Source organism: Meleagris gallopavo, chromosome 1 (genome assembly GCF_000146605.3).
Source record: "Meleagris gallopavo isolate NT-WF06-2002-E0010 breed Aviagen turkey brand Nicholas breeding stock chromosome 1, Turkey_5.1, whole genome shotgun sequence".
In the NCBI taxonomy this organism is placed as follows: Eukaryota; Metazoa; Chordata; class Aves; order Galliformes; family Phasianidae; genus Meleagris; species Meleagris gallopavo.
In genome coordinates, this window is record NC_015011.2 from 135451651 (window position 1) to 135472228 (window position 20578).

Below are 20578 nucleotides of genomic sequence, written 5' to 3' on the forward strand. Positions count from 1 at the left end.
AAAAAGAGAAAAATTGGAAAAAAAGTAACTTCATCTCAGCACCCATTCCATGTACCATTTCCAGCTGTTAGCTTAATGGTGCTGTTTTTCGTCCTGAAGGATGCACATGAAACAGTTTGCTCAGCCAGATAATGCCCATGTGCACAATTTGTAGGGGATGCATCAGGTGCTGGAAATATCAGGAAATATCTCAGAGTGCAACCAGGTGGCAGTGTCTTAGCTGGCAGCCAGGACTGCTGTGGAGACGAGTTTCATATCTACCTACGAGAAAGACAGTAAGGCCCTAGAGTATGCCCAGAGAAGGACAACAAAGCTGTGAGGGGTCTGGAACACAAGTCTTATGGGGAGTGGCTGAGGAAAATGGGATTGTTCAGTCTGGAGAAGAAGAGGCTCAAGAGAGACCTTACTGCTCTCCACAACTGCCTGAAGGGAGCGTGTGGCGAGATGGGGATGGGTCACATGTAACATTAATAGGACAGGAAGGAATGGCTCCAGGGGAGGTTCAGGTTGGATATTAGGGAAAATTTCTTCTCCAAAAGAGTGGTGAGACACTGGAATGAGCTGTCCAGGGAGGTGGTGGAGTCACTATCCCTGGAGGTGTTCAAGAAACGTTCGCAGATGACAGGCCCATGGATGTGCCTCAAATGAACATGCCAGCAAAAGAAAATTGGACCTAATTGGTAGGAACAATTATTAACAATAGCTAAGGCTCTGTCAGGGAGAATGATGGATTTCAGGTGTGAGACTTCATACTATATTCAAGGTGAGGCTGCACCAATGGGAAATACAGTGGGATCATCTTTACTCAGTGGAACCATCACTTCTAACGCCTCTAACATGTTGCGGCTTATGGTGTTCAAAATATTTGTAAGTGATGTAGGGCAAAAAAAATAAAACCATAAATAATGAGGCGAGAGGATTTGTTGGTCACGCAAAACTATCCAAAGTTATCTGAACTAAACTCAACTGCTGAGAATGGCAGAAGGATCTCAGTACTGGGAACTGGAAAATGAATTTGGGTGGAAGCAGGCAGGGTAATTCACATGGGGAAAATGATCCTAACAACACAAGCAGACATAACAATGAGCTCTCCGTTTTCTGTCACTATATAAGAAAGATGTTATTGTGTTTTTGAGCAGTTCTTTGCAAACACTGGTGTAATGCTAAGCAGTAAAGAAACTGTTGGTAATTACTAGGAAAGGAACAGAGAATAAAATAAGGTACATCATTATGCTGTGAATTTATGATGTGTCCTCTTTTCATGTGCTGTCATCTCATCTCAAAAGGTTGTGGTAGAAATGAAAAACAGATACAGAGAATAATCAGGATTTGCTGTATAGGTCTGCTTCATATAAAGTACTAAACAGAATATGATTCCTCTCCTTGGATAATAGATGATTGAGGAGAAATATGAGATAGCTCTACAAAATTGTGTGCCGCATAAGAAAATTTATTCACTGTTTCTCACAGTACCAGGGGTCACCGAATGAAAGAGTCAGAGAACAAGATTAAAACAAACAAAAATGAGCACTTCTTCACGCAGCGCGTGCTGAAATGGTGTAGCTCATTGTCAAAGGATGTTGTAGAAATGGAAACCCTAATTCCTTTAGCGTGAGATTGTCAGAGGTCAGAAAGTTTTATCAGGGAAAATATGAAATTGGATAAGACTGTCCCTGAGCCAGACTCAGTTCATCTGTTTCTTTTTTATTGAGTTCTTACGAAGAAATAAATGTAGGCAGAAGAAAAAAAAAAAAGAAAAAAAAGACAGAGGGAGAAAAAAAAGAAAAAGAAAAATGATAAAAAGGGATTTCAGAGACTTCAGAGTACAACTACATGAGAAGAAGCACCAAAACCTCTGGGTGACCTGGGACTCGTGATGAGATGAAACTGTTAGTGTGCTTGGCTCCTGGATTCCTGCAGAGCCATGGCGAGGATCAGAAAGCTGTTTGAGGCACCCACGACAGTGTGTGCATCCCTGGCTGCTTAATTTGATTGTTCTTATAAATAGGGCCGCTCAGTCCCACCTGCCCATAGCTGTAGCCCAGGGCTGCAGAGGTGCTGGTTAAGGCCTCCAGCGCCTCGCAGGGTCTGTAGTGCACTCATCAGGCTCCTGAAACCTGGACCCACAGCTGCCATCAAGTGCTGTCTTAGTCAGTGCCTTGTTCCACTTCGTGTAGGAGCCGAGGATCAAGGTTAAAGCATCTCACTTCTCTATCCCTGTGCAGTATGGCCTGGTTCCCTAAGGAAAGCCTTACACTTCCAAGTTAATTGGTATAGATGTTTCTAAAGTTTGGTACTACAAATCAAGCAAGAAATTAATTTCAGAGAGTGGGAGCCCCTACTTTCTCTCCCTCTCCAGCCAATTTCAAATGCTCCGCTCTACAAGTTTCTCTTCTTTTCAATTACAGTTCTCCCACGGTAGTAAATAAATTTGTTTCAAGCACACGCGTTTCTCTTCTTTTCAATTACAGTGCCCTCGCAAGTAATCCAATTTCTTTTAAGTCTTCAGTTCACATTCAACTTTCTTTCCAACAAATGTATATATCAGGTGGCAGAAATACCTCCCAGGCTCTGTCCTTACATTGAGGTTTTGGAAAGTGTTTTTTGTCTCTGTTACCTCTGAACTGACTGAAAATTCTTCCCAAATTCAGCAAGGAGTACACAGACCAAGTGACTCGTAGGAGTGCTGTGCATGCCACTTCTGTTCAGGCCATCTCCTTCAGTCCCAGTAGCTGCTTTAATCCAGCTGCAAGAGTGATGAGAGCGCTGTGTGTCGGAACTCCAGCCTTATGCTGATGGAAATGCATTCATTTTAACCTGCAGCAATAGCTGACACAGCAGTGAAACCCTCTGAAGGCTCCATCATTAGCTGTTGCAGTCCAATGTTTGTCTCCCTTGCATTTTCACTGAGCATTAGCAGACATGCAGGATAGGGCTGTAAATGCATGTGGGAAGTAGATGGCCAACCAAAGAAGATGGAGGTTGAGGACCGCCCTGTTGCTGAGGCTGTGAGGATTTGCACAGCCCCAGAAAATGTTGCTCCGGGACTCACTAAAGGCACCAAATAAGGAGGCAGGGCAATCTGCCAGTACACACACTCTGTCTGACCTGTGAATGGACATGGGGCTTCAAATCAAAGTCCATTTGGGTACCTTCCACATGTGCCATATTGAATATTCAAAAACTGAAATATTGGCAAAAATGTACTTAACTTCATAATAATAGGGACCTCATCTAAGCTGCCCACATAAGAATAAGGGGTTCAGACAGATACATGATTTGTAGTTCACACTTAGCATGCCACACACGTGGTTGGATTCTGGCAGTGTAAATTAAGCCGGCTGCATTACCCAATGAATAGGGAACAGTATGTTTCTGATGCTACAGCCACCTGTCAGCGGATGGATAGAGCAACCAGTAATCCATGAAGACCCTCCAAAGAGCTTTCTTTTGGTTTTGTTCATTTCATAGAATCATGGAATGGCTCGGGTTGGAAGGAACCTCAAGGATCATGAATCTCCAACCCCCCTGCTGCAGGCATGGCTGCCAACCTCCCTATTTAATACTAGACCAGGCTGCCCAGGGCTCCATCCAATCTGGCCTTAAACACCTCTAGGGATGCAAGCGACGGCCTGAAGTTGCCTTATCATTGCTGCTTGCATCTGGGATCAGGCTGAGCATGCACACCTCTCCTTTCCCACCCTGCCAGACAGATTGGTTGCAGTGCCTTTGGTGGAGAGCCACTGCTGACTCCTGGTGGCCATGGGAAATGGATGTCCACACTCACTCTCAATTAGACATTAAAACAGGAAGAGTAGCTCTATTTTCATTCTCCTCATCTAATTGCAGTTCATTTCCTTTTGGATGTGGCTTTTATTTGCACCCCACTAACAGCCATTTTTATTTCCTTAGTCTGTATCAGATGAGATTATGCCTTTTTTTCTCCCCATTTCCCTGTAGCTGTAGATCATTCAGCAGATCCCTAATTCGATTACTCTGTTCTGGGATCTGACCACAGCATTTGCTCTGCCTCTTGGCTGATACCATACTATTTCTTTCCTTACAAACAGTTGTTCTCTTTCCTTCTAAACTGTGCAGAGAAGCCCGTATGTTCCCTCAGACCACGTGCTATAAAGCACAGTAAATTACTGTTTAAAAAATCTTTCTGCAGTCCTCCTTGCACTGATGCCATTCCCACTGACACTAGAAAGTAGTCTCGTGGAGAAGGGCTCCAGAGCTGCTGTGCACAGTGGCAATGGCAGTGCAACTAGAGGTCGACTCAACCAGTGCACACCACATGCAGTGTTCTGCAAGGCAAAGCCTCCCACCTTTTACATGCACAAGGCACATGCTGAACAGCACTCCCCTTCCCACGATGCACAATGATTAAAATCCTTCAAAGATATCAATGTGCTCCAAACCCCTCCTCTAACCCTTTGGAGCAGACAAGGCAGTGTGTAGGAGTTCACCGATCTTTCTCCTCTAGCAAAACATTTGCTGGGGGCTCATTAAATGCCTTCCACACTTTGCTTTTGTCCCTTCTCGCTTCTGTGTCAAACATTCATTCTACCCACTTGCTGATGGAGGCTGCTGTTACAAAGGCATTTTGATTTTACTGTACTGGTGCAGCTCCTTGAAAGCCTCAGGAGTGGAGAACATGAGAGTGACTGGTGCTTCTGATGTGGCATTTGTATTTTTTCCCTATGCGCTATTTTTCCTCTTTATCACTTTCTCTCTCCTCAACAGGTGTAGAATATTGTTTGGGTTTTTGTTGTTGTTGTTGTTGTTGTTGTTGTTGTTGTTTGTATCTCTGTGTCTCTTCAGTTTTAGGGCACCACACACTCATGGGGTGACATTGTGGAGAATCAGGAGGAGGTTGAGAGCAGAGCTGGAGCCCTGGCCAGGCAAGAAATAGCACATCAATAGGTGCGCTCTGGAGAACCCTGCCCATTTGTGTTGACTAGAAAGCCAGAAGGAGATCTGAAAATGAGACCTCAGATGAGGTGAAAAAAGGAGATTTTGAGGCTGACACACTAGAAAGGTAGGATATGGAGGAAGCTTTTCTTAAATACAAACTAAATCAACCTTTTCTTGCAAATAATCACAATGAGACACAATCCATAACATTTGCATTAACTGATATTTTCAAATATATCTCTACAGAGAACGTGTAAACAAAGAGAAGAAAAAAAAATGCATCACAGTATTACTGTCATCAGACATTAGAATTTCTGCTGTGTGCTATGACGTTTGGTTCCATCACACCATGGAGCCCAGATTAGATTTTTAATTGATTAGTGTTGTTGGTGCTGCTGTTGTTATTCCTAGAAGGAGCTGCTCAGATGGATGGGGTGATCAAGAGAAGGACAGCACAAGCCGACATGATGGCAGAAGGCTTTGCTGATTGCTTGGAATTTTGGAGACACCCTGATGCCCATCAGCCCTCACAAACTTCTGCTCCTGAATATGAGGAAACAGTGTTCTGCAGTTCCTCAGGCCCATGTTGGGCTTGGATTGGGCAAATTCATCTGCTGCTTCAGTAAAAGGAAAACTCAATCTGCATCAGGTAAAAATGAGGGTGGATAGTGGACATGATCTGGACATGATCTTGGGTAATGTGCTCTAGCAGACCCTTTTTGAGCAGTGGGGTTGGGCCAGGTGATCTCCAGAGGTCCCCTCCAACCTCCCCCATTCTGTGATTCATTCATTCTGTGGTGCTAATTGTGGCAAAGAGGTTACTACAAGCTCCTAGGCCAACAAAACCCGCTCAGTATTTTCATCACTTTGTTTTGCTGCTTGGTCTGTGCTCCTCCTCTGCTTCGTGACATCCATGCTGCCTTCAGTCGTTATTGGATTTTCAGAAGAATTCTTTCTATACTGGGAAAATTCTGGTGAATCCCTGAGAATCTCAAAGAACAGCTCCTGTCCAGGAGGCCACCTTTGTCTCTTTTTGTTTTACGGCAAGGTGAGTTCATCACTCATTTTCTTGATGTCTTTCAGCATGAGATCATGCTCATGTTTGCTGTCTTTATTCTCATACTACTCAGTTGTCCTGAGCAAGAGGTCCCCTTTGCGTATCTTAGTTCTCACACCAAGCAAGTTTAGTCTGATGATGATGAATCTCATTCCTCTGTCTTTAGGTTCTGTAGGATTACTCCCTCAGCCGCTCTGCCTTTTTCTATTGAGGCCATGACAGGCTTAACCTCAGGCAGTGTACCAAAGACCTAATAAACTGAGCTCCTTATTTTGGGCTCAGCGCCACACTGACCTGCTTACAAAGCTTCCCACTGGCACTTGTCTGGGCAGGGACTGTTATTTTTTATACTCTACCAAAGTAATAACCACCTTAGCAAAACTATCGAGATGTGAAGGGCCCAGTGGGAGGCTACAGTGTGTGTCCCATCATCGAGGTTGTGGATGCCCAATTCCTGGTGGCAATCAAGGCCAGGCTGGATGTGGCCCTGGGCAGCCTGGTCTAGTGGTTGGTGACCCTGCACATAGCAGGGGGGTTGAAACTAGATGGTCCTTTTCAACCCAGGCCATTCTATGTCTGTGCATGTGGAGGAGCAGTCCAGCTGCCCATCTCCTGCTGCCAATTCCCCACTGTGCAGGGGTTGAGGGGCCTAGAGGACTTGTTGCATTAGATGTGCTGCCATGAGTGGCAGGCTGGTGAAAAAATGAATTTGTTTTTCTGATTTTGTTTGTTTGTTTGTTTTTAAGTATGTGGTTTTGCACAGGCTGGACCCAAAGTAAGTATAGAAATATGCAAGGCTGTACTTCAGAAAGTGTGCGTTACCAATTCGGACTTGTACTGCAGGTAGGCACTAGCATGTAAGACAGCAAAGATTACTTTTTAATTCTAGTTTTCTTTTGTTCTCGGGACTTTGATGTTTTGCGAGGTAGTGCTTTTGAACATGTGCATTTGTAACCCAAATGGCAGAAACTCCTTAGTGATTTATAGCTTGATTATAAATATTAACCTGGGGTACATCTTCAGACTGCACAAAGATGATAGCTTGTTACAGAAGTTTATTAGAAAAGACTCACAGAGAAACTTTTCTCAAGGAATCTGAATCTGAATCTGAACACAGATCAAGACGTGAGCACAGCCAGATGCAAGATCAGTGTTTGGAGAAGTACACGCTTGCAAAGGGGTTCCCATCCCTGGAGATGGGTCAGGCTGGAAGGGGCTGAGCACCCTGATTAAGCTGTAGGTGTCCCTGTTTGCTGCAGCAGAATTGGACCCGATGATCTTTAAGCGTTCCTTCCAACTCTGATGCTTCTATTATTTTCTGATTTTGATATGCTTCAACTTATAGTCAGCACAGAGCAGAGGAGCTGAGGGGAGGCCTGATGGCGGCTGCAGCTCCTCACAGGGAGCGGAGGGGCAGCGCTGAGCTCTGCTCTGTGTGACAGCGACAGGGCCCGAGGGAACGGCATGGAGCTGTCAGGGGAGGGGCAGCTGGGGGTCAGGGAAAGGGGCTGCACCACAGGGCGGTGGGCACGGACCCCAGTTCCGGAGTTCAAGGATACCACCCTCAGACACAGGGTTTGAACACCGGGTGGTACTGTGTGCGGCCAGGAGTTGTGCTCAGTGCTCCTTGTGGCCCTTTCAACTCAGGATCTTTCATGATTTTAAGATTCTGTTAGAGTTAGTCTCCTCTTCTGGAGAAGAGGAGGCTCAGGGGAGACCTTATTGCTCTCTATAGCTACCTGAAGGGAGGTTGTAGTGAGCTATGGGGGTTGGCCTCTTCTCTCATGTAACTAGTGATAGAACCAGAGGGAATGGCTTCAAGCAGTGCCAGGGAAGATTTAGGCTGGATGTTAGGAAATACTATTTCTCTGAAAGAGTGGTCAGGCACTGGAATGGGCTGCCCAGGGAGGTGGTGGAGTCATCGACCCTGGAGGTGTTCAAGGAACGTTTAGATTTTGTGTTGAGGGACCTGGTTTAGTGAGTACTACTGGTGTAGGTGGATGGTTGGACTGGATGATCTTGAAGGTCTTTTCCAACCTCGGTGATTCTGCGATTCTATAGTGTCCGAAATGTTATTCTGTAGGTCTGAAGAGGGCTTGTGGGGCTTTTAAAACTTTTCAGCAAGTCTAATGACGCAAATAGCAAGATATTTTAAAAAAAATGCCTCCCATCACTGGTGGTTATGTATGGAGAGACATGACTATGCCTGGTAGAACTTGGTCCACGCTGAACAGTATAAATTCTTAATGTAGTTAAGTCAACACCTTAAGTCAATCCATCAGTGGTGCAATTGGATCTGTTAGCTTCATTACTCTTGCTGTTGCATTGTTTGTACATAGCTGAAATTACAGGACAAACTGAAAAAGGTTAAATTCTAATTAAATGCAAGAAAACCTTTTTCTCCCATGCCACTGGTATGGGTCCTAACAGTGGCCTATGCTTAAGGATTGTATCTGCCAGTCTCAATCATGTTGTGATTTGAGAACTCCGTGTCTCAAGTTCTACTGAAAATTTATGTTGAAAATTTAAAAACAAGATTTTAGGTGGCCTCTGCTGTTGTTTCAAAAAGTACCTATAAGGGCAGTCTGAGAATTCTTGTAATTTTTTATGTATAAAGAATTGCCATTGTGTGATAGTGATAGGACAAGGCGGAGTGGTTTTAGATCAAAAGAGGTGAGATTTAGGTTAGATATTAGGAGGAAATTATTTACTTGGAAGGTGGTGAGGCACTAAGCAGGTTGCACTGTCCCTTCAGGTGCTCAAGGCCAGATTGGATGGGGCCCTGGGCAGCCTGAGCTGGTGGTGGGGTTGGGGCTGGGTGGGCTTTGAGTTCCCTTCCAATTCAAGCCATTTTATGATTCTGTGATTACACATCTCAGCTTTTGTCTGAGACATTTTCTACCACAGACTTCTGCCCTTTGACATGTTACCAATAATGGAAGGTACCTAGCAAACTCAAGCAGTATGTCTAAGTCATGCCTTCACTGATCTTCTACACTGAATTAGAATTTAGTACTTTGTTTCCATTGTGCCTGATAAGAGATAAACACCTTGATATCTCTACTAGTGTGTGGCTGAACACTCAGATGAAATCACAAGAAGTGCTTTTTAAAATAAAATGTTAAGACTTCTCTTTGAATTTGAAATACAGTGTCTTCTGAAGCATTCTTAGATAAGAGACGTGAAAAGCAATTGAATAAAACCAGAGTGTATACATTTTTTAAGATCTTCCTTTACAGACTATAAATCTTGCTGTGTTAGAATTCTGTACCTAAAATTTTAATGTAAATGGACACATGCAAATTTTGTTGACACCCAAAGAAAAAATCCTTTAGGGATCAGGTTATAGCCAAGTACTTCTGATGACATATTTACTGTAACTTAGTGATGCTTTGATTTATTTGAAAAGCGTAAGAAAGCACATGCATGCGGCAAGCTCTGCAAATACAAAAAATAATACTGTTGTTGTGTTAGTATGATGGTAATGGCACATGCCTCTGGACACCACATAAACAAATCAAATTGTGTAAGAACAGAGCCTGGATGCAGTTATTCAAGCACGTGCAAGTTATGTGCATGCCAGAAAGAGTGCCTCAGGTGAGAGTCACCTATCCTTAATTGTCTTGTTTGTCCCCAGAAGGCACTGAGGAGTTTCACTGGGTTGGCCAACAACTTGCAGAATGACTGTGCAGCTGCCAGTGCAGCTCAGTGAGAATGCAGCTCTCCATCTGAATACACTGCAGGTATCTTATATGTAGATAGTAAACCATTTATGGCGTATTTAAAATACTGATTTCTCTGCAGTCTGTATCATTTTAAGCACAAAGGTGAGCACAATTTGCATGATCAGACAGTATTTTCAACCAGTTTTTGGAGTTCAGGGCTGACAGAAACTTTAAACCCAGGATATCTAGTATGTGATTTTCTGATTCAGTCAAGGACAACTGACTCAGCTGGCCCCATCTGCTTCCACATACTGACAAAATTATGAAGTTCTACAGTCGCTCTGAGAAAGATTATGGAGAAATGTGTTTTAAAAGCTATTAAGGACATGTTCAAATATCCAGTAAAAATATCATGTCTAAACAAAACATTCAGATACAATGTAATATGTTTATTTTTTGAATCCAAATGGTAAAGGTCCCTTTTTAAACAAAACAACAGAAAAAATAATCAACACAATTCAGAGGGCTTATCTCATTTACCATATTCTTCCCACTCTTCATTTATCATATCACAAAGCAGCAACTTATATTATTAGTGCTTATATAGTGCACTTATATGAGTTTTGATTTATGTATTAAGCTTTAAATACAACGTATATCTATGAGCATAGCCCAGAATACACAACATTACATTTTCAAAGCATATGTTAAAAAAGGACAATAAATGTATATCCGAGACGGTCAAACTCAAATATTCTGACTTGCCAAACTCTATAACAAGTAACAGTAATTTTAAACTGCATACAAAGCAGAACAGTGCCAACATGCCTCCGGTCTGTGAGCTATGGTAAAATATCAAGCATACATATAAAGAAGAGAAGCAAAAGGAAAATGCCACAAATTCAGAACTAACCTGAGGCACACCTGACTGCGACTGCACAAAGGCAACCCACCTTCCCACTCTATAATGCAAAGAGCCCAACAACAGAAAGCAACTTCTATGCTATAGTAAAGTGAAACATTAACTTTTCCAAATTTTGCCTCTGCATTTTTAAACAACTTGCTCAAAAATGTGAAGAAGATGAACATCTAATTATACTGAACAAATGTACAAACTATAAAGTCAGAGAAGCTCCATAAGATTGCCACTTTTCAACCTTGCATAGTGATAGTTGGCATTGATATTACTACCATAGCTTCGGCAGAAGATATGGAAAAGGAAAATCTTTACTTCTAAGTGATGCACATATGTAACATTTTCTTCACAAAATTCATTTAAACATAGTTTTAATAAAAGGGAAAACAGCTCTAAAAAGAGAAAAAGAGAAAGATAGTGTTCACAAGCTTAGAAATAAAAAAATACAAAACCGGAACATTCCATAAAAAATGAAAATAACCATTCCATCATAACAGCACCTACTTTATCACTAAACAAGCCCCATACATGCAACAAACTAAAACTATTGTATAAGGCTGTCAAATGAAAGGTTTACTTTTTATATAAACAAAGTGTAAAAATAGCAGTAAGTTGCAATTTTCAAATGTAATGCTATGTGAAGATTTTGTGCCCCCAGATTCATTTGGTAGCAATTTCAATATGCGTGTGATATAAAGGTCGTTGACCTAGGAGCCATGGTACAAATACATTGTGCCTAAGACAGTATTGTCATACCTCTGTTCAACTTTAACAGAATTGGAATGCTCAACGACACTACTAAGTTCAGGGATGCTTTCAGCAGTATCCCCAAAACCGTGGTAGTGTCCATAGTGCAAAGTATCTCCGGGGTCTTCCACCCACGAGGGGCGGTTAGAAACGCAGCTACTTGGGCTTCCATTCAGATGGAGAGATCCACACATATCAGTGGGATTATTCATGGCCTTTTCTGGCTCCTCGGTGCCATTACTGGTATGAATTCGATGCCTACCGGGAGAAGTTACTCCAGGAATTATTCCAGTAGGTGTTAATGTTAAACATTCTTCTTGCCTGGTATCCATCCCACTGAGCTGTTGTGCGGCGGTGAAATCCAAATGTCCATTGATGGCACATCCATTTGTCAGTGCATTCAATATGGAGCTACTGCTATTCATATCTGCATTAAGAAATACACCTGTCACCAAAAATTAAGAATAAATCGAAATACAACAAAACGTCTCCACTATACTCCACTGATTTTTAAAATGTTTCCAAACACAACTTTGCAAATAAGCCTACCCTTTCTTTATCAGTAACAATATACACAGTTCATGTTCGTAGGAGCTGGATTGAGGCATGGATTTTAATGTCAAAAATGCAACTATCTTATCTACATTCAATTATATTTCTATTAATCTTTCAAAGACATCGTGAGTTTTTCAGATTTCCTATAAGTGTAGCAGACTGCATTCTTAACTGTAATGCCCTCTTGGGTTCTAAGGTTGTAAATACACAATAATAGAGTATCTGTGACAGGGTGAAGAGTTGCCTTTTTTAAAATATTATTTTCTGTAGTAATTAGTCTGTGACTCATTTCTTTCTTTTCAGTGGTCATTCTTACAGCACAGAATACACTGAAGTAGGTTGAATAAAGAAATGTTATGCTGGGATGCTAATATAAAATGTGTCAATGTTCTTTTATTTAGAAAGTTCTTCAACTCATCTAGCAGCTTGCTAGATGAGATAGTGAGGTTTATATTAATGAGTTTATAATAACATCTGTACAATCCACATGCAAAAGGCCATACAATAGCAACAGCAGAGTGCACAGAAAACTAAAAAAGGATTAGTAGTAGGGAACAAAATTCTAAAAATGTGCATGCAAAAAAACAGACAACTGTTTTAAAGCAATTTCTGTTGGATTTAGTAGTTAGTACAATCATTATTATTTCCATCAACAGAATTTCATCAGCATGTCTGAAATGCAATTTTTTTTTTTTTTTTTGCAGTGGTACTCAAAAGTACTAGCTCAACAACTAGCAGAATACACTCTGCCTTAAAATGCCCACAGGTAAAGGACATCTAAAATTTATATCTGTATTAGTAAAGAATAGCGAGGCAAATGTAGAAACCTACAGGTCTACACAGCTACATTTAAAGATTTTATGTCCCGTTGTTGTTCTTGGATATCTGCACGTATGTTTGTGAATACATAAATGCATAAACCTACGTGCAAAACAGGACTGCATTTAAGTTGTATTTCCAAATCGAGCCAGTAAGTTCGTCTGCCTGCTGGTAATTTTCCACATTTAAAAACAACTGGGTTCCTGTTTAAGTGACACGAGTACCACTGTTTGACAAGGAAGAATCAGAAGCTTTGGTTATTAGTCCATTGCATGGATATGTTTTGAAATATGGGTACACCAATACACAAAGCCAAGAAATGTGTTAATTTTGTACCTCGCTGTGTATACTAACCGGAGTTTCCTGTTTCATCCCTTCATGACGTCAACAGAACTCACTAACAACAAATTCTGATTGAAAATGAAAAAAAAACCCCACCCAAACCCATCGAGACACCAAAGCTAATATTTCAGTGATGAAAACGCACAGAAAGAATTTCAGATAGTGTTTATTAACTGAAAAGTGCGAAATTTTAACTGCTTAAAAATAAATCCTTATAGGCTGGCTTTGCCAAGTCAAATTTAATAGAAGTGGCGCTACCCATAGTTAATATGCAAAAGTAGGTAATGAATAATTCTAGTGATAATTATAGAACGTTACTACGCATTAAAAATTAGCACCTATAGTAATAGAGAATATTTATGAATGACAATCATTTTTCCATAAATAAGAACACTTAGTAATTATCACTGGAAAATATCATAATCTACTTTTTAAGAACTGACTGCATATATATGTATATATATTTATTTCTAATATATTAAAATATCTGTCCATTATCATTCCCTTTGGCAAATCTGATTTGTGGTACAAAGCACAAACATTTTAATCACAGAACAAATTAAGGTAAGATATTCATTTCTCATTATAATAATGCACTATCATAGTAACTCCATGCTTTACCTACAAAGTGCATGGAAAAGCTGACCCCAAACAGGTTTTATCAAAGCTCTATGCACACCCTGGGGTTATCAAAAAGCATCGGATTGAGCAGCCCTGAAAAAAAACACCGTTAATATCCACTAATACCTCTAATATTATGACTGTTCCGTGAGGAAGAATCAATGTACAAAGTCCAAACAGCTTTCCGATACGGCAGTTCCAAATTTAGTTCCAAATTAGTTTAAGAACATCAGTATCCAGTCTTTTTTTTTTCCCCACTGAAACTCACAAATTTGTTCATAGCAAGATCCTGTGCTTATATTGTCTGAACAAATTTTGAACACATTATGTAGTCTAGACTATTCTTTATAGCATTTGTTAAACTATGCTGCGTACAGTTTAGTTGTAACATATATTATTTTCAAAGCTATATAAGCACTATGATATGTTTCCCTATCAAGTCTTATCAGCAAGTAAAACTATTTAATGGAAACAAAGTGAATCATTTACATTACTTCTGAGTTTCCGTTAACCTGAAATCATAGCAACTAAAAGCAAGGCACAACGTAATACAAGCCTCAGGTTAGAAGTGAAACAGCCACTGTGGATTTCTGTTCATCTGAGAACTGCTATTAAACCTTCTCTTTCACCATTACAATATATTGCATGAAACAGCTAATTTTAGACACCTACTAAAACCCCATGATGTTGGGTGTTACAATACAATAGTTTTCAAGACTCTAGTCAATCATGTGCAAAAGTAAAGAATTAAGTCTTAAAAATAAAATGCGTATTGGTTCTTGCAATGACAAGGCGTTTGCATTGCAGAAACAGTGTATATTTCAATTTCTTTTGGTCCAACAGAACTACTCTCCTGTTGTTTGGTGTCTTCGACCATTTGAATGTTGTTGTAGTTAACAGGAAACTGTCCACTCCCACCTGATACAACAGCAAACTCTCTGTCAACGTGCATATTGTCAGCATCGTCCTCAACTCCTCCATTCATCATTGGTATTAAGCCATCAAAGCTGTAAGCTGATTAAAAAAAGAGGTTTGCTTAGTCACTGGTGCACACTTGAAAACTCAGCCAACAAACAGATGAGTACTTTCACTATTAAAACAAAAGCTTTTTACATACAAATTGTTCATGTGTGAAAGCTTCTGACCTTTGGGATAACAAGTGTGAAATAAACAAAAGGTGAGTAGCTGCACCTTCATTACTATACTAAAAAATGCATAATTACCACCGTACTTATCAGACTTTGCACCTATGTATCACTAGGTGTAAGTTGACTAGAGAGTAATTTAGGTTGCCCAGGTAGCACGCCCTGTGGATATAAGCAGACTCCATCCCAGAGAGCATTCAGTGTCAGTTAGGAATTTTCCCCCTTTGCTCCCAAGTTCCAGCTCCTATTAACTCATGTCCTACTCATGAGATGTTCCAGGGACCATCCAAGAACTGAACATAGATCTCTCCTGGTAAGAGCCAAGAAGCGTCGAGATATGGGAAATGCTTTAATAAGTGAAAAGGGTGTGACTGCACTCTCTCTTATCAGCACCCTCCAATGCACCCCTTCAGTATTAGCCCAACAGACCCTGCACTGTTTTGTTTTTTTTTGCTGACACACTTTTCTATACTCTGCACACACACCACAATATAGAGGGCTACTTCAGTAGGCTGCAAGTCTTTTGCATTACCTTTGGCACATGGGAAATCTTAGTAAACTACTTGCTTTTAATGAACCTTAAGCAGTTGCCAGGGCTTCAGGGCTCCAGAGTTAACATAGGTCTTAAAGGAGACCAGAGTTCTTAGAGAAGTGAGATTCATATCACCCTAGACCAGGAAGAGACATTTTCTCTGGATACCTAGAGGAATATGGTGTGCAGTTTCATGCTGGCATATGCAAGGGTACAGCCACTCAGCAATCCTCCCCATCTTCATCCCACAAACATAACCCAACAGCAGCTATGTCGAATGCCATGACATGCATGCAGGTCACCTCCTGCACACAGCAAACTAAGTGTGTTGAGCTTGTACAGCACAGTGCAAAAGCCAGTTTGCCAAAGGCAGTGGGCTAGATGGATGAGGAGGAGTGCAACAAACACACAAATGATCAACTGGCCTGGCACACATCATCTTTGCACTTGACTGTGTGACCCAACCGCCTCAGGAATCAAAGAGAGATTTCTGGAACTTACTTCTGAAGAACTGACATAAAATTCAGCTGACGTTTCTAAGTTAAAAGTGGAAATGATTCAGTGTGCATTCTGAATGCAGAGTTGCAACAGAAGCTATCAATGTACATTTGTTTAGCTTCTGGAGCTTGTTCTTGTATTGCATTTGCTTCCATCAGTCACAGAGCATCTTGTGTCAGCACTGCAGAAGCTTGAGGCTGAAGGCTTTTTTAATACTATGTGCCCAATAGCAGACTTGTGTGCAAAAAAAAACAAAATCGTGTACATAAAGTTCATCTCCTCTCCAGTTTAGCTATTGCAGATCAAAGGATGAAGCCTGTTTCAGTATTTTTTTTCCCTACTCCACTGCTTACAATCTCATTGTAAATTGTGTATACCGTGCCAAGGCACTGTGTAGGCTTTTCTAAATTGCTGTAATCTGGCCATAACTGCCTGCACTCTCTGGATATCTTGACTCCCATGTGCAAATAAATGGCAATGCTAAAGGCAAATCTGCCTGAATTTGCTCATTTCTTTAAAAAAGGCTAGCTAAGCCCAAAGATGTACTGATGACTCCTCATTACTCACCTTTGTTGTTTACAAGGTGCCTCAAGAAAGGTGACTCATTCTCATTCCCAACAGGCTTTTTACATTACTATGATATTACTGATGTTGATGTCTTTGAAGGCAGACACTGCATCAGAAACTCCGAGTTTGGGTGCATCTCTTAATTACTCTAAAAATCTTCAAGCAAAGGCAGCAGAGTTTTTACCTTGTTTGCAAAGGTGTTAAAAGTCATACTGGTAAAAAAAAAAAAAAAACCTCAAAAAAAAAAATCTATTCTGATTGCTTCCCTACTATCTTGGTAATTGGCTAGGAGACCTCGTTCATTTGAACATATTGTACTTGTTTGCTTCATCTCACTTACCCATTACTCCAACTCCTTATGTTGAAAGATAACGCAGATATTGCTATTTCATGGCAACATATCACAGATGGCCCAGTGCCACTCCTGCAGACTCTGGGGGAATGCTACCTACTGACTACATTAGAACAATTTTCTGAAACCAAAGAGCTTGCTGGTTATGAATATCCAGAAGGAATAACTCTTCAAAACTAAAGGTGTGTATCTCTGACTTCAAGCAACGTCTTCTCATACCAGAACATGAATGCATTGAAAACATCATTCCTCAGTTGTTACATCCATCTGTGTACTGTACTTTCTCAATCCAAGAAACTACTTAAAGACTTTATTCCTTGAAACATAACCTTCCATTTAATTGAATACGCGCTCTTCTCCATCAGGAATTTATTTAGTTTGGAACAACTAGATAAAGTGGTATATCTTAGATATGTTTAGCTTCAGAGTAAACACATCCAATCCTCCAATCCCAGGACAGCTGAAATGGTGGCTGGATAGTAAGTACTAAAGCAAATGCTACAGAGTGACAACGTTGTTGTGATTTATTTTATTCATATCAGATTTTAAAATGTTGGTCCATTTCCACTCTCACTACCTGCAGTTAAGCACCAGTTAAGCCCAGCTTTTTTTGGCTCACTGTAAACCACACTTACTAGAACAAAACACAGTTTCATGAAGATGTCTTCAGTGATGGTCTATAGAGTCCCTATTCCATTGCTGGTACAGGAACAAAGGAGGTTTGAGTACAGAATGCTCAATTTGTCTTCAGTATGAGTTTAACAGGATGTCCACAACAAGGCAACAGGATATTCTCTCGCGTTATTCATGCAGTATTTAAGATTTGAAAAAGATTTCTTCATATAGTCACCAAAAATATCTTCAAGGTATTATCCTATCATTGCTGGCAGAGAAAGAAGCAGCATCTTCATCGCACTGGGCTGAATATGAATCCCTCAGATTCATTCCCATCTGATATTCTTGTATAATCTAACAGTTCCCCATAGAAAACGATCCTGGATATTTAGTGTATGCTCACTTCATGTTACAGACACAATCCATACCAATTCAGAAACCTTTCTGCATCAAATTTATTTCACCCATCTTGCTTAGTAAACCATTTCTGAAGAATGAATCCCAAAATGGAAAATTACCATCAGAACATCTGGGCTTCTTTGTGAATTATGTGGCTCTCCTAAATGAGAAGAAAGCGAGGAAAGCAGAAGCTAATTTCAGCTTCTGCTCTTCTATATGTTATTCTTGGTGTCGTGTAACTACAGTACTCTCTGGGAATAGAAATTTCTGAAGACGTCAAGATGATGACAGGGAGAACTGAGATCATATGACATGTGTACACTCTTCAAAGGATGGAACAACTGTATTTACCTGCTTCTTGTATCAATACTTAATTTAGATATGATGGTGAGTTCGTGAATAACACTCGACATCCACTCTGAAAGGCTTTAAAACGTTTATTTTCCTCTCTCAGCAACAGTATCACCCCATCCCTTTTACCTCTAGGATCTCACCTTCCGTTCTAGCTTTCTTTACTCCAGCAGACTCCACATCTTCAAAGGATCTCTTTCGACTTGTCCCACCACTGAATGGATTGGGACCTGCATTCTGATGACCCCCATTTAAGGTGCCATTGCTATAGTAACGATTCAGATGACAGTTCTGGAGGTTCAAGAGAAACTGGGCACATTCTTGGAAGCCCTGGGTATGTGCAAGGTCTGCTGCTGTCAGGCCACTGGCATTTCTCAAGCTGTACAATACAAAGAAACTGAATTACACTCATTCATCAATCTAGCTCGTTGCTGCTGCTGCCCTTACTATCTATCTGCTGGCGATGAGAGAAAACATACACTTAGTAAATTTCCATTAAGAAATTAGTTATCAATCATAGTTTTATAACTAACTTAACTTTTCTCACATACATCTGTCTTCTAAGCAAAATTTGGGAGACAATACACTTTAAAATAAAATCAATATACTATGTGCTTTAAAAAAAAAGCATCTTCCTATTTAAACTTCTCAGAATGCTTTAATCTAAAATAGTCTGAAGTACCTGGCCTTTATGTAAACTTCAGACTAATTAAAGCCTTGAAATTAACCATCTATGATCTTCTGCAGTTTATTTTGTAATCTATATCTTGAGTAAAAGATCAAATACTTGAAACAAACTTAACATGACTTGGCAATTGTCCATGGCATTCTGGTTTCTAAGGTAACAATAAAATATACACACATAAAGAAAAAAAGACAAAGATGCTATACTTAGTTATGCTTTGCTTATAGGATTTTTTTTTTTTCTGGTTTGTTTCTTATTTCAAAGTGTGTGACATCATAAGTGTTGGGACTTGCTTTCTTATTTGTATCAAGACTGTTCTCCATGTACAAGAGAAATGACACTGGAATTTGAATACTCTAGAGCACCAAGAATATTATAAATGAGAACAGGTAAGATACACAGACTTATGAAGGTTTAATTTGAAAAAGAGTGCAGTTATCACACGTATTTAAACAAACATACACGTCTGTGCACAGAATACAGAGTAATAAGGAAATGTGAATAAGTGGTGACAAGAGGGCTAAAAATGACAAAAGATGCCAATACGTCTTTCCTAATTTTTTTTCCTCCTTTCCAATACATCAGAAAATTGGATTTGTATCTGGGCTTCAGTAGTTCAGACAAGTTCATTACTTGAAAATTCAGAAACAGACTAGCCACAGAATAAGAATTGAGAGACTGATAAGACCTAATTCCCCTGTTGAAACTCATATGAAACAGAAATCAACTTATTCCAGCTCATGTGAAGAGCACAAAGAACAAAGCTTAGCTTTTCTTCCTAAAATGTTGCAAGCAAACATAACACAATGCAACAAAAACTTCAGGAACATAAACTTGAAAAATAACCATTCTGAACAAAAACAATAGCTCAGTTATTTCTAATCCACCTTATATTTGCTGGCCCCTGTAAGGCACTGAAATAAATGTAGACAAAAGCAAGTGTGCAAGGCTGCATATACCAAATTTTGAGAAAGGTTTGTTTCCCAGAAAAAAAAAAGAAGAAATGGAAATGTGATCTGAAGTTTCACCTATTTTATAATATAATGAACCTACTAAGATTTTTTTCAGATCTCTCCCCTTCCCATATCCTAAAAAGTTTGTCCCTAATAGGTAAAGAAAAAACTGGAATACTTTACAATGGGCTGAAGCACACTGGATGCAACATTCTTGATTCTGACAACTTATAACTTTTTCTCTTAAAAATCTGAATTTAACCTATAATTTTCGAAAGAACTTCCTTTGTCAGGAAATCAGGAAAGTGATTGAAAAAAAATACAAACAAATCAAATAAAAAGATATTACTGGATCTAGATGACTAGAAACTTGCTGGCCAACTGCTACGTAAGAGGAAACAGTTTCTTACTATAAAAAAATTCATTATAGAAACGAGAATAGAAATTGTTCACTGCACTGACTACACAAGACACAATAAGGAGCTCCATTTCTTATATGCAATCCATCTCTATACCAGTCCTTGATTATAAACTCTAATAATGTAAATTATTAGAAGGAAATCAAAGTAATCAAAGATTAACTTTGATATTAAGAATACTGTATGTGATGTGGACTGCACTGTCAAAATATCAGAAGGATATTCAGAGAGGTAATTACCATACTGGAGTAAGTTTTCAACTACCTCAGTTATTAGAAGGTCTCTAAAGAAATATTTCATTTCTCATAGCTGCTTCTGGAAAGAATTTGAATACATAAAAAGTATTAAAGTAAAGTGAAGATGGGCTGTGAAAGAAAAGCAGTAAAAAACAGCTTTGGACAGCACAAATGGAATACCTCAAAA

General features: G+C 39.9%; 1 protein-coding gene across 2 annotated transcripts in view; it reads right to left on the reverse strand.

Moving 5' to 3' along the window:
• Window positions 1-10398: 10398 nt before the first annotated feature.
• The window catches only part of ANKRD10 (ankyrin repeat domain 10), a 33805-nt gene continuing 23625 nt past the window's right edge, over window positions 10399-20578 (reverse strand). Inside the window, exons 4-6 of one of the 2 annotated variants that reach the window (XM_010728589.2) lie at window positions 18242-18477; window positions 14558-14653; window positions 10399-11729 (exon numbers count right to left, since the gene is read on the reverse strand). In XM_010728589.2, the coding sequence (XP_010726891.1) occupies window positions 11263-11729; window positions 14558-14653; window positions 18242-18477 (799 nt within the window). In that variant the 3' untranslated portion in view covers window positions 10399-11262. Of the gene's footprint in view, window positions 11748-14557; window positions 14654-18241; window positions 18478-20578 lie in introns of both variants that reach the window. The other variant, XM_010728588.2, reaches the window with a different exon arrangement.